Source organism: Eimeria tenella, genomic scaffold (assembly GCF_000499545.2).
Source record: "Eimeria tenella Houghton genomic scaffold, Eth_scaff81, whole genome shotgun sequence".
In the NCBI taxonomy this organism is placed as follows: Eukaryota; Apicomplexa; class Conoidasida; order Eucoccidiorida; family Eimeriidae; genus Eimeria; species Eimeria tenella.
In genome coordinates, this window is record NW_013543457.1 from 154,234 (window position 1) to 167,066 (window position 12,833).

Below are 12,833 nucleotides of genomic sequence, written 5' to 3' on the forward strand. Positions count from 1 at the left end.
CTTTGCTGTCCCTGCTGCTGCTGCTGCTGCTGCTCTGCTCAATGTCTTCAACACAAGCTGAGGGCTTAGAAATATATGTACATTTGGAGTTCATGGGGCGACGGGAAAGCGCACACGCGGGAAGAGCCGGCATCCAGGGTATTTGTGCACATGACGCCGAAGTCGCAAAGAAAGCAGCAGCAGCATCGCCTTGATCAAGCGTCCCTCTTTGGAATTTTTTGCTTGATTCTGCCGTTGCTGCTGCTGCTGCTGCTGCTGCTGCCGCTGCTACTGCTGGAGTGATTGTTTGTGACATGTCTTCTTTTTCATCATAGGCTGCCGGGAGCCGGAGGCCTGCTTCCTCGGCTAGCGGCAGCTGATGGAACTCTAGCAACGAGTGTTGCTGTTGTGAATAGGATATGGACTTATATCTTTTGAATGGACAAGTAGCATCCCCAGCTGGGACCACCGACCAATGGCCCACCAATCCCGGTGACTCACGTACTCCCCGTCGCTTCCTGCACCTGCTTTCCATGTTGTTTAAATCAGGAAAAAAACAAAAGGATCAATTTAAACTAAACGTCTTCATATTTCGGCTACGGAGGGTCAGGGGAAGGACGGAAAGCCGAACGGCACTGTGCGGGCGACGGGGAGCAGTGCGGCGCGCGGACCTGAAAATCGCCGATCCATCCATTCCTTCCCATTTCAAGGCGAAAATCGAATAATATTTTCTTGAAAATTACAATTACGTATCAAAAAGAGAGAAATAGTTGCAGGAGCTGAGAGAAATGCGCACAAAGGCGGCTTCGGCTGAGAAGGGTCAGCGGCGGCCCCCGGCGAAATGGCAGCCGCCACATGCGCACGGGCTCTCTTTTCCCATCTCTAAAGTCTATATTTTATGATGGACGCAAAGCTAAAAAGCTTAAAAGAATGGAGAGAGGAATTTATTTTAGAAATGGCATTGATAAGCCCACTGAAGTGCACGCTGTCCACTGGAGTGCCTTATTGGACTTGCACAGATCCCACTGAGCGCTTGCCCGTGGCGTTGTTTGCACTTTGTACTTTTCTTGAGAGATCTTGATGAAGCAGAATGGACCATTGGTCACCCTGAGCAACGCTTTAGGACACAGCGGAATGTGAACACACTTGGCGGCGTGGAGGCTTTGAGCCTGAATGGCAGCAAATTATTATTACTCAAACAGGAAGTCTTATTCCCCTGTGCTGCTGCAGATGGCCCTGAGCTGCAGCCACAGGCCTAAAGTCCAGCACGCTCTAAGTTGAATAAGGGCTCCTTCAGCGGGCGCTTTGCAACTCACTTCATGTATGCAAATATGAATACAAATTTGCGAAAACTGTGCAAATATTCACTTATTTCTTTTAGAAATATATACGTATTTGCATGTTTACTTAAAAAGATCTCCCAAGATGGCTGCAGGCAGTGCCAGTGCAGAGCAGCATTCCCCAGCAGCAGAAGCCCAGCCAAGGCGAACAAGCAGAAGCTGCTGCTTTTGCTTGTTCGCTGCTGCTGCACTGCAGCAGCAGCGCTGCTGCTGCTGCATTGCAGAAGCAGCCGCTGCTGTGAGCGCCTCGTCTGCTGCTGGGGCGGCCCGCGCTGGGGCTCTCCTCGTGAAGCAACAGCGGGGATCCGCTCTAAGGAATTAATTCCCTTAAAAGTCTTCGGCATTTAAATTCTTCTTTACTGCTCACGTCTAGATTGCTGCAAAAGTTTATACCCCTACTTAAGTATTCAAAGATTCGCACTCAAGAGGTTTCTGCCATTCACACTTCAGGCTCCTGCAAAGCATGTGTATACTTATACACATTTACCCGAATATCTATAAATGTATGTATATACACATATATATTACATCTACATACAAATAAGAAGGTAAATAGTTGCATAGACATATTTCTACTGGTCTATTTCCTACGCCAATAGAAGCATGCATGCATGATGTGCACACGCGTTCTGTATAATGCGAACAAAGATACTTCAAAACGTAATTATATACTTACATATTGCCTTTTTGCAAATTTAGTTTCTTTGGAGTTTTTCCCCTGCGGCCAGGCCCTGAAGCAGCTGCTGGGCGTCCCAGGGTCAGAAGCTGAGCTGTCCGCAGCTCAGCGGGCCTTCTCTAAGCAGCAGCAGCAGCTGCTGCTACTGCAGCAGCAGTTGCTGCTGCTGCTGCTCCGCCGCATTTACTGCAGCAGCAGTTGCTGCTGCTGCTGCTCCGCCGCATTTACTGCAGCTGAAAACTGCCGAGCTTTGCTGCTGCGCAGCTGCGCAGCAGGCCTGTTGCTGCGCCTTCCGTGCTGCGCAGTTTGCTGCTCTTTCCTTCAGAAACAAAATCAAATATTCGGAAATCAAATAATAGGGGCAGCAAAGCAGCATCCCACAGCTGCAAGAGGCAGCAGCAGCAGCTGCTGCCTAGCTCGACGCGAATGTGTTGCTGCTGCGGGGTCTCCGCAAGTGCAGCAGGGGGCCCCTATTTGCTTTTTCAGAAACTGTGGCATCTTCGTGCTGCAGTTAACTGCAGCAGCAAGAAAAACGCATTCTACTTAATCTACAGCAACAAGTCCGTCAAAGCAGAGGCAGCAGCAACTCTGAAGAAGAGCTCAGTAGCACCCCATTAGAGAGCCAGAAAAGATCTCGGGGGGCCCAAGAAAGTGCTGCTTTAAAGGCTTTTTGATTCCTTAAATTTGTCTGAAGCTGCCCGCAGCTGCCCAGGTGCTGCGCATTTCCAGTGTACGTACAGCTGGACAGCTGCGCCCTACAGTGTACGCGCAGCCACTGCTATTGCTGCTGCGCGCCTCTGTCCGCAGCTCCAGCAGCAGCAGCAGCTGCTGCTGCTGCTGCTGCGGCGGCGGCTCTTGTACCGCCTCGTCTTCCAAGAGAGGGTTAACGGCTAGAGCAGCAACTGTACAGTGCCCGTTTCCCTTTGGAAGCAGCAGCAGCACCAGCAAAACAACCAAAAATGAATTTTTAGTTTTTGCAAAGAGGAGATTGCCTGGCCCCCCTGCAGCAGCTCAGGGCGCCTCCCGTTTATGGCTAAGCACCCCTGCCTGCTGCTGCTGCTGCTGCTGCTGCTGCTCTTCTACCTGCTCATCTTCTAAGAGCGGGAACCTGAGAATAGCAGCAACTCCACCGAGGAGCCCCAGCTGTTCGCCCGTGGTGTGCTGGTCTGAAAAGGTGAGGGTTTCAGCTCCTGCTGCTGCTGCTTGCTGCAGCAGCAGCACGTAGAACTTGCGTTCACTGAGTTCGCAGCTACGCAGCAGCGCCTCGCTAACCATGAGGGTCTTGACAGCTCCTGCAGCGACAGCGCGCTGCACCTCTTCACGCCCGTAGCAGACGAGCGAGCTCTGCTCGTAGCTGCTGCTGCTGCTGCTGCTGCTGCTGCTGCTGGAGTGCTCGTGCAGCAAGGCGCGGCGGGAGTCTTTGTGGTAAGAGTTGTTGAGCATGCGGTAGAGCTGGTCAATACATGCAGCTTGTCTGAGGGCTTTGGTGTCTGCGAGGAGTTTCTGGACTTGTTCATTTTGCAAGAGTTCATTAAGCGCGTGTCTGTAGGCGGAGGACGCATGCAGCAGCAGCACGCAGCTGCGCTTCTGCAGCACAAGCTTGCGGTCTTGCTGCTGCGCCTGCTGCAGGAAGAAGGCGAAGAACTGCTCCTTGTAGAAGCCCGGGCCCGCAATGACGAGGGCCTTGAGCTGCTGCCAGTCCACGTGCTGCAGCAAAGCTGCTGCTACTTCGCGGAAGAAGCGCTGCAGCGCCTTGCTGTAGCCTGCTGCAGCAGCACGGCTTCTGGGCAGCGGCGCAGCAACGCGGGCCAGGCAGCGCGACAAGTTGCTGCTGACGCACAAGAGATTCGCAAGGCCTGCCTGGATGAGCAGCACGAGGGCTTCTGCGTTGGCAGCAGCATCTGCTGCAGCGCGCAGCTGCCGCTCGTGCTCCGCGTCAAACTCTTCTTTTGTTAAACTGATCTCTTCAGGAGCTCCCACTTCCAAAGTGTGGTGCGCGCCCAGCTTCGCGTGGGGTGTATCGACACACACTTGCCCGGAAATCCGCAGCCGCGCCGCCGCGCCTTCGAAGGCAGTGGCTGTCACTTTAATCGAAAGTTGAATTGTTCGCGTTTCTGCTGCCACGCCTCCCGCTGCAGTTTCCCGCTGCACTTTCCTAATTGTCTGTGCCCGCACGCAGTCGCCCACCGAAATAAAGTTGTACAAAAACCAAACGTCTTCCGCGCTTTCCAGCAGCAAGCGCACGTTCACCCCCTCCCGCTGCTGCAGCCGACGCAGAACGCGCATCTTCCTCCAGCATCGACTCACCCAGTGACCACTGGACCACTACTCTGACCGCCAAAAACTCTTTAAAAATAGGCTGCTGAACCCGCAGGCGCCGCCCCGGAGGAATACCCCGCCAGGATTCAACACTGGAGACCAGAAACTGCAGCAAAGCCGATGCAGGAAAGCTGCAGGTACTCAGCTGCTGCTGCCACTGCTACAGGCTCTCATTTCGAGAAAAAGTATAAAAGTGACGCAATCAAGGGATAAACAGCGAAATCAGCGCGCCGTGCAAGTCTTACGAAGACGCCGGGCCGTTTGCACGTGTTCCGAAGTCACTGCAGAAACGAGGGCATACGACGGCGCCAGCTGCAGTTTCATTGGGCAATTTCAATTTAAACTCAAAAACAGAAAATAAACAGCTAAATAAAAGAGGATGAAAGTCTCGCTGCCCAGCGATTCAAAGTTTCTGATGCGAGCGACATCCGAGCACACGAAGTCTAGGTGGAAAACGCAGATAAGTTCTGCGATTGCGGGTCTTCCCCGCTGCTGCTTCGACGACTAGACGAAAAAATACATTTAATGCAATTTAGTGAATCTTAACTCGAAAAAATGACGCGGGCTTGTGGGACTCCCTCCCAAAGTAGGTGCTGGGCAGAGGACGGGAGGCTCTAGTGCTTGTCTTCGCGTATTCTATGCAGCAGTTGGCTGCGAAGACCCCAGAGAACGAAAGGCTCTAATGTTTGTCTTCACGTACTTCTCTCCAAATTGCATTGCTCTAAACATCAAAGATTCCGTGAGGTCCGTTGAAGACTGTCGGCGAACAGCCCCAGCAGCTTCCCAGCAAAAACGCCAGCATGTGGGATTCTGGCTGGGCCGGCGCTGCGCTGGGGAATTGCTGCTTCAGCAAACAACAGCCAAAATAATTGATTATTTTAAATTGCAAAAGAACGGGAAGCGGAACTCATTAAATACGCAGTCTTCGCACTTCGCAGCCCCTCCGCACACATGGAGGTCTCATATTGTTGCAATCCATTCGCAACTCTACGTCTTTTCGTTTGTTCCAGTGCCCATTTCACAATTCTCAATTCAGAGTCCTTAGAGAGCACTGACACCGATTTATGCCACATAAAAAACCCCGAAACAATAGAATTCTTTTCGCACCACTCGTCACTTACGAGGCAACACAAAGTTCGATACGGAAAGACGAATTTTTCAAGGAGTTTCAAGTTTGCCTTAAACAGGCGCCTGTCTTGACGAATATCTTAGCTCGGACTTAGTCTGAATAAAGAAACATAATCAAGAAAATAAGTGGGGGCATATTGTGCTGCTTTGGCCGGTGGCTTTCGTGACGCCCAGCAATGCATGCACTCAGCCAGGTCTTGTGCTGCACCCTCCAGTGCCGCCTTGAGCCCTGCCAGGTGGCCGCCTTGCCTGTGCCTCGCAAGCTAGCTAGATGGCTAGCTGATTAGCTAGATAACTTGCTAGCTAGCTAGCTAGCAAGTCGCCAGCTACGTAGCTGTTCGGCGAACTGCGCAGCTCACGGGCCTGCCGACTTGCCGGGCGATTCGCGGCCCGGCTGGCAAGCTAGCCAGCTAGCTACCTGCCAGCTAGCCAGCTAGCTAGCAGTTAGCAAGCTAGCCAGCTGGCTAGCCAGCTGGCTAGCCAGCTAGCTAGCGAGCTAGCTGGCGCAGGAGCTGGACCGCTCTACACGGAAACAAAGCAGGAGCCCCACATGCCTCTGGAGTTTCTGGTCTTGTTGAAATTCAGAACAATTGCTGGCAGCTTTTTGAGTTCACTTAAATCTGTTGCTGCTTCAGGAACTGGAGCAAAGACTCCCTCAAAGACAAACCCGCGAGGAACAGGAATCCCAGTGTGGGGGTGCGGCACTGTCTCGCTGCTGCTGCTGCTGCTGGTTCCGCCAGCTGCTGCTGCAGAAGGGCCTGCTGCCGTTGCTGCTGCTGCAGCAGCAAAAGCGGGAGAGTCGCGCAGCAAAGCCGCCACTTCCTCGCGTGTGAGGGCCTTCTGGGCCACAGCCTGTCAAAGCGTCGTTGTATGCAAAAGAAAACACAAAGATAAAATCAAAAAATAAAACTGACGTTTTAATAAGTGCATTTGTACTTACAGATAAACAATTATACAGAAACGTCGAGGTCACGGGGAGTAGAGCAGCAGCAGCAGCAGGAGCAACAGCAGCTCATCACGCTGCATGCAGAATGTTAACGCAGCTCGGGGCCCCTGGGGCCCCCTGGGGGGCCCAAGAGGCCCTGCAGGGTCCCGGAAGAGAGCGGGCAGCAGCTGTGAGGGGTGCCATTAATGTTGAACTTAGGGTTTAGGGTTTAGGGTTTAGGGTTTAGGGTTTGGAGGGTCTTTCTTTCGAGTCCTCACTGCTTCGGTGATGGCCCAGCTGGGGCCCGCCGAGGCGTCTACAGTGTAAAGAAAAGAATCCTCAAAGACCTGCAGCGCATGCAGCTTTAAAGACAATTCCATTTGCCGCAAAATGTCTGTTACTAACATGTATATTTATTGTAAATATATATACATTAGACCAATATACATATTTTCATATTTATATATATGAATATATGCATGCACGGATACGAGTGTAATATACACATGTACACAGGCGTGCTGCAGCAGCAGCAGCAGCAGCATCAGCGAACGCAGCAGCACTTCAAAGGCAGCAGCAGCAGCAAATGTCTTAGGGGCCCCACATTCTCCCCCCACAGCAGCAAAATCAGCAGCGGCAGGCTCCACAGCAGCAGCGGTAGCAAGGTTAAACATGTAGCAGCACGAACAGCGCAACAGCAGCGCAGCACAACAGCAGCAGCGGCACAATGACCGCAGCGCAGCAGCAGCAGAACAGCAGCTGTAGGAGCAGAACAGTAGCAGCACCACAACAGCAGCAGCACAATAGCAGCAGCAGCTTGATAACAACAGCACAGCAGCAGCAGGACAGCAGGAGAAGCAGGCTCCAGGGCATCCAGCGCAAAAACAGGGTCCCCACGGCAGCAAACCCCACAGCAGTAGCAGCAAGTGCAGCAGCAGCAGGTGCCGCAGCAGCAGGTGCAGCAGCAGCGGGATTTTACCGTTTTTCCGAGAACTTTGAGGCGGAAGTGCCTGGGCCTGAGCTCGACAGCCAGGTGCTCTCTGCGGATTCCCTTTTTAAGCAGCAAGGCCAATTCAAAAGCCCCATTTGTTTCTTGCCAACCATAAACAGAAGAAAGACCCTGCATGCGGGGGCCCCCCTCGTAGCCGCCGGCGTTGATGGGGGCCCCCAGGCGGTGCTCCAGGTACCCTCGGGAGCCGCAGAGGCTGGGGTCTTCTGGGGTGTTCAGCCCGTGCAAGTCCTCGAAATAGTCTGTTAAAAAGGCGTAAAAGGCTCAAATAAATCATTTAATTATTTAAAATAATTTAATCGTTGTGTTTTTTCTCGAAGATCCGCACTTTTTTTGCATGCTTTCGCTTCAGATCGAGAGCCGAAATGCCCGCAGCCGTTCGCTGGCTGTCCCACAGGGAAGCCGTAAGTGTAAACGGACAAACACACTTAAATGTTTTTAAATAATTAAATATAATTCAAATATAATACCTTTTAAATAGTATTTATGTGTGCACATTTGAATGTTAAAATGTTTAAATATAATTCAAGTATAATAACTTCAAAATAGTATTTATGCATGCACTTATGCGTGTGCATGTGTATGCAAGTAAATGTACATTTATACTTGCATACATGTATACACATACATTCATATTTACATTCATATTTGCACTCGTACTCATATTTGAATTCTATATTTATATTTATATTTATATTTATATATATTTATATTTATTTATATTTGTATTTATATTTATATAAATATGTGTATACATGTGCGCATGCACATGTGCAAAAATCCGAATTTTCAAATACAAGCAAAACTCATACAGATTCAGCAGCACAAAATGCAGCAAATGCATGCACTGCAGGCTTTCGTGAATTCTTTTTGCATGAAAGGATTAAAACGGTTTCCAATAAAACAATAAATCCATAATTTCTGCATATTTATTCCAAAAGATCTCGACAACTGCTGCAGCAGCAGGCGCCAAAAAGCCGCATGTTCTTGCAAATGCTGCAGCAGCAGGAAGCTGCGAGGCGGTAGAGGCTGTTTATTTTTTCTTGCCGTCTTTATATTGAATAATAAAAATAAAATTAAAATTAATTTGACAAAAAGTTTTAAATAAATTCAAAACAGTTTTGGCAGACCTGCTTGCTGCTGCTTGTGCGCCTTCGTGAGCTGCGGCTGCAGGTCCTCCCACAGAGGGCTTTGAGGGTTGCTGGCCATTTCGTCCTGAGGCAAAATGAGGGTTTAGGGTTTAGGGTTTAGGGTTTACAGCACTTAGCCTAGGGCGGCTCTGGCTGGATAAGCCAGTAGCAGGGCCTCCACGCAGGGGTGCCGGCGAGGGTTTAGGGCTTGTGCCTAGGGGTTTAGAGTTTGCGGCTAGGATTTAGGGTTCGCGGCTAGGGTTTAGGGTTTGCAGTCAGGGTTTAGGGCTTGGTACTTACGTGTATAGACTGCTTCAGCATATCTGTCTTCGCCTCAATGACATCTCTTGTTGTTAGCCCATCGGGTATTTCCTCAACAGGAAACTGCTGCTGCAGCGGCAGCTGCCGCTGCCGCTGCTGCTGCTGCTGCTGCTGCTGCTGCGGCTGCTGCTGAAGCAGCTGCTCCTCCATTTCGTCGGGCGCAATGCCCCACCAGCGAGTCCCGCGCTCGTGGAAGCTGCACAGAGTCATGTCCAGCCTGCAGCAGCAGCAGCAGCAGCAGAAGCAGCAGCAGAGGCAGCAATAGCAGGAGCAAGTGCAGCAGCAAGAGTAGTAGTAGAAGCAGCTGCAGCAGTGGAGTAGCAGGCAAGGAGGCTGGAAGCGGAGGGGCTAGCAGTGGAGAGAAGGGCTTTAAAAGCAGCGTCAGCAATATCGGCAGCAGCAGCAGCAGCAACAGCAGCAGCAGAAGCAGCAGTAGCAGCAGCAGCAGCGCGGTAGGGCGCAGTGCCCTGAAAAATACGCGCAAATGTTCCAGCTGCCATTGCACAGCTTTCGCTGCCACCACGGAGCTGCAGCAGCTGCAGCAGCAGCTGCTGCTGCTGCTGCAGCTGCTGTTGCTGCAGCAGCTGCTGCTGCGCATCGAGTATGTCTACGCACATGAGCCATTCCCTGCCCGTCAGCTCCACGGCGTCTTGCGCACCCAGTGGCTGCTGCTGCTGCAGCTGCAGCTGCTGCTGCTGCAGCTGCTGCTGCATGTGCTGCAGCCGCTGCTGCAGCCGCTTGATCCGGTCCTGCTGGTCCAGAGGCAGGGGGGGCCTCGAAGCTGCTGCTGCCCAGGGGGGCCCCTCGGGGGGCCCCTGGGGGCCCCCCATTTCTCTTGCTGCTGCTGTTGCATTAAAAGGCAGCAAAAGATTTGCTGCTTCTGGAAGATATAAAGAAGGAGATAAAAGAAAGAGAGCTCTTTCGTTGTGACGCATAGTCAACACGGCCTCGCGAATGCCCGGAGCCGTGTTGGCCTGCAGCACCCAAACCCTAAACCCTAAACCCTAAACCCTAAACCCTTGAGCCTGAGCTGATGGTGCTAGGGCGAGCTCTGAAGCCAGCAGACGAAACCCTCGCCGGTGCTGTCTGCTGCGAGCAGCTGCTGAGAGGGTCTAGGGTTTAGAGTATTTTAGGGTTTAGGGGTTTTTAGGGTTTGGGGTCTAGGGTTTAGGGTTTGAGTTGGGGTTTCGGAGTGGGCATAGAGTCTGCTTCATGATGCTGCTGTCCAGGGGGCCTGGTGTAGAGTACCCCTGGGGTTTAGGGTTTAGGTTTTAGGGTTTAGGCTGACAAGGGGCACTTGAATGAACTCAGAATTTAAAGACTTGTTGTCCAGCAACTTCAAACCCTTAATTGTCATTAAACAAAACTCCAAAACAACTTCGCTGTTTAAAGAAGGGTTTTCCTCGCCCTCGCCCTCCAGCACCAGCCTTTTCAGCAGCTGCACGCAAACCCTAAACCCTAAACCCTAAACCCTAAACGCTAAGCCTTGAGTTGTGCGATGCCCTCGCTTGCAGCCGCAGGCGGCCCCGGGCCCCTCCGCCCGAAGGTGCAAAGCAAAAGGAGATGAAGCTGCGCCGCCCCATTGCCTAGGGTTTAGGGTTTAGGGTTTAGGGTTTAGGGTTTGCTGCACCCTTTGGCCGCTAAGCAGCTGCCACACAGCAGGGGGGGGGGCCCCCTTGGAGAGGGGGGCCCTCTTCTGCTGCTCTATCAGCTCTTGCAGCCAAATGGAGTCCGCGTACAAGTCTGCTGCTTGCATGCACTGCGGGTCTATGCTGCAGGCTGCTGCAGCAGCAGCAGCAGGAACTGCTGCTGCTGCTGCTGCTGCTGCTGCTGCTGCGGGCTGTTGCTGGGCTCCCCCCTCTTCTGCTGCTGCAGCTGCTGCTGCTGCAAGCCCCCCTCCCCTGCAAACGGCTGTAAGCTGCAAGGGGGTCTCCCAGGGCTCCCGGGAAGCAATTAGCTGCGCAACCATGTGGGTTGTGGGGGCCCCCTGCATGCAGGGGGGCCCCATATAAACGCTTGGGAGCCCCCTTCAGCTCTGCTGCACTCAACAGGAATGCTGCGGGGGGCCCCAGCTGCCCCGCACGACCTAGGGCACTGGCCCCCAGGGAGGGGCCCCCCAAGGGGGCCCCCGCCGAGGGGGCCCCCAAGGGGCCCCCGTGCAAGCGGATGGCGCCAGCCTCAGCTATAGCGTATAAAAGAAACAGCAGCAAAAAGAGGGGCCCCTGGGGGCCCCTGAGACGGCGGCTGCGGACTAGCAGGGGCCCTGGGGGCCCTTGGGGGCCCCCATGGAGGCCTCCACTGGGGCCCCCATGGGGGCCCCCAAAGCGGGAGCTCGTCTGCTGCATATTAGTTGCGAGGTTTCTGCCCCCATTACTCGGGCCTGATAATTTGCTGCGAGCTCCTGGTACGCACCCCAAACCCTAAACCCTAAACCCTAGACCCTAAATCCTGAACACTTAACCATAGTGCCGAGGGGATTTCAAACACACAGAAGGGATAGCTAGGGCTCAGGCCTCTCTAAAAGGATATTCAGTTTGCAGCAGAGGGGGCCCCCAGGGGAACATGTAAGAGGGTCTGGGGGGCCCCCCATTTACTTCAAGGGCTGGGGCTAACTGGGGCCCCCGGGTGGCGCCTTGATGCGTTGAAAAGAGTTTCAAAAGGCGAAATAAATTTGAAATAGAAAAAGGGTACTTTTTCAAGTAACAATTCAGTCTGGGGGCCCCCAGGAAGGCCCCAGACCCAGTGTGGCTGCAGGTACCCTGGGGCTGCAGCAGCTGCCATTCCTCGCGGTTGGGGGCCCCTGCCTCTTTTCCTCTCAATTTATGATTAATTAATTGATTAATTAAGTTTTTCTCGTCGTTTTTTCCCTTAATTTCCCCGCAATTGCGAGAAGGGGCCCCACGTCTAGCCCCCGCCCTTCCCGAGCCACCGACCCGAACACGCACGTACACCACAGACTACAAGCAGCAGCAGCAGCAGCAACAAAAGCAAAAAAAAAAGCAGCAGCAGCAGCAGCAGCTATCTTGTATTGCATGCAATTTATGAAAGTCAATTTTTGTCGGTAGGGGCCCGCCGTCCGAGCCCTCGGGGGCCCCCCTTGCTGCTACTGCTGCTGCTGCTGCTGCTGCTGTTCCCTCGCTCTGTACAGTGACCCAGATGGGGAGAAACACAGAGACGTGCCTCTTGCTGCTCCCCAGCAGTGCGTGGAGGCTTGGACTTAGGGTTTAGGGTTTAGGGTTTAGGGTTTAGGGTTTCGGTTGGCGCCGGCCTCCGCCCTCCTCTCCAAGAATGGAAGGGCCCAGTGCGCAGCAGCAGCTGCAACTGCTGCAGCAGCAGCAACCGCCGCAGCTGCAGCAGCAACTGCAGCAGCCGCAGCAGCCGCAGCAGCCGCACGCACAGCTGATGCAGCAGCCGACCGACCAAGCTTTCCGGGGGCTGGCAGCGCAGCAGCTCCAGGTGCCCCAGCAGCAGCAGCAGCAGCAGCAGCAATCCCTCTACCCCCCTCCATCCAGTTTGGCGCCCCCTCGGGGCTTTTCTGGCCTGGCGTCTCCTGTTGCCTCTTCTTTTCCACCGCCAGCAGCAGCAGCAGCTGCTGCAGCAGCAGCAGCCGCAACACCAGCAGCAGCTGCAGCAGCTAGCGTTCCGCCTGCGCCCAGCATCAGTCCTCTGCATCAGCCGGCTCAGCAGCAGCAGCAGCAGCAGCAGCTGCAGCAGCTGCAGCAGCTGCCACAGCAGCAGCAGCCGAGCTTGCTGTCTTATTCTCGCCCCGCGCCCCCATACAATTTTTTCTCCTTTTCGGGCGGGCCGAAGCCCTTCATGCAGCAGCAGCCGCTGCAGCCGCTGCAGCAGCAGCAGCAGCAGCCGCTGCTGGCTTCTGCTGCTGCTGCTGCTGCTGCTTGCGGCTACAGCGGGGCGTCTTCCCCAGTTCGTCAGCAGCGGGCGACTTCCTTCTTTGCTGCTGAGGGCCCCCTGGCGTGCGCGCACAGCAGCAGCAGCAGCAGCAGCA

The 12,833-nt window shown here is 53.7% G+C and overlaps 3 protein-coding genes across 3 annotated transcripts; 1 reads left to right on the forward strand and 2 right to left on the reverse strand.

The window, feature by feature from the left end:
- Nucleotides 1–3,006: 3,006 nt before the first annotated feature.
- ETH_00009135 (cell division protein pelota, putative) lies at nt 3,007–4,281 on the reverse strand (the record flags this gene model as incomplete). Its single annotated transcript, XM_013378384.1, has 1 exon — nt 3,007–4,281. One exon carries the CDS (start codon nt 4,279–4,281, stop codon nt 3,007–3,009), a length of 1,275 nt encoding a protein of 424 aa, XP_013233838.1.
- A 1,683-nt stretch (nt 4,282–5,964) lies between these two features.
- ETH_00009140 (uncharacterized protein) lies at nt 5,965–10,835 on the reverse strand (the record flags this gene model as incomplete). The annotated part of the gene is made up of 8 exons (XM_013378385.1): nt 5,965–6,294; nt 6,646–6,714; nt 7,347–7,618; nt 8,507–8,591; nt 8,807–9,044; nt 9,443–9,801; nt 10,116–10,265; nt 10,458–10,835. The coding sequence occupies 8 exons, from the start codon at nt 10,833–10,835 to the stop codon at nt 5,965–5,967; spliced, it is 1,881 nt and encodes a 626-aa protein (XP_013233839.1).
- Nucleotides 10,836–12,115: 1,280 nt separating this feature from the next.
- On the forward strand, nt 12,116–12,801 carry ETH_00009145 (uncharacterized protein; the record flags this gene model as incomplete). The annotated part of the gene is made up of 1 exon (XM_013378386.1): nt 12,116–12,801. A coding segment is annotated over one exon (686 nt), but the record flags the coding sequence as incomplete, so codon positions are not given.
- Between the last annotated feature and the right edge of the window lie 32 nt (nt 12,802–12,833).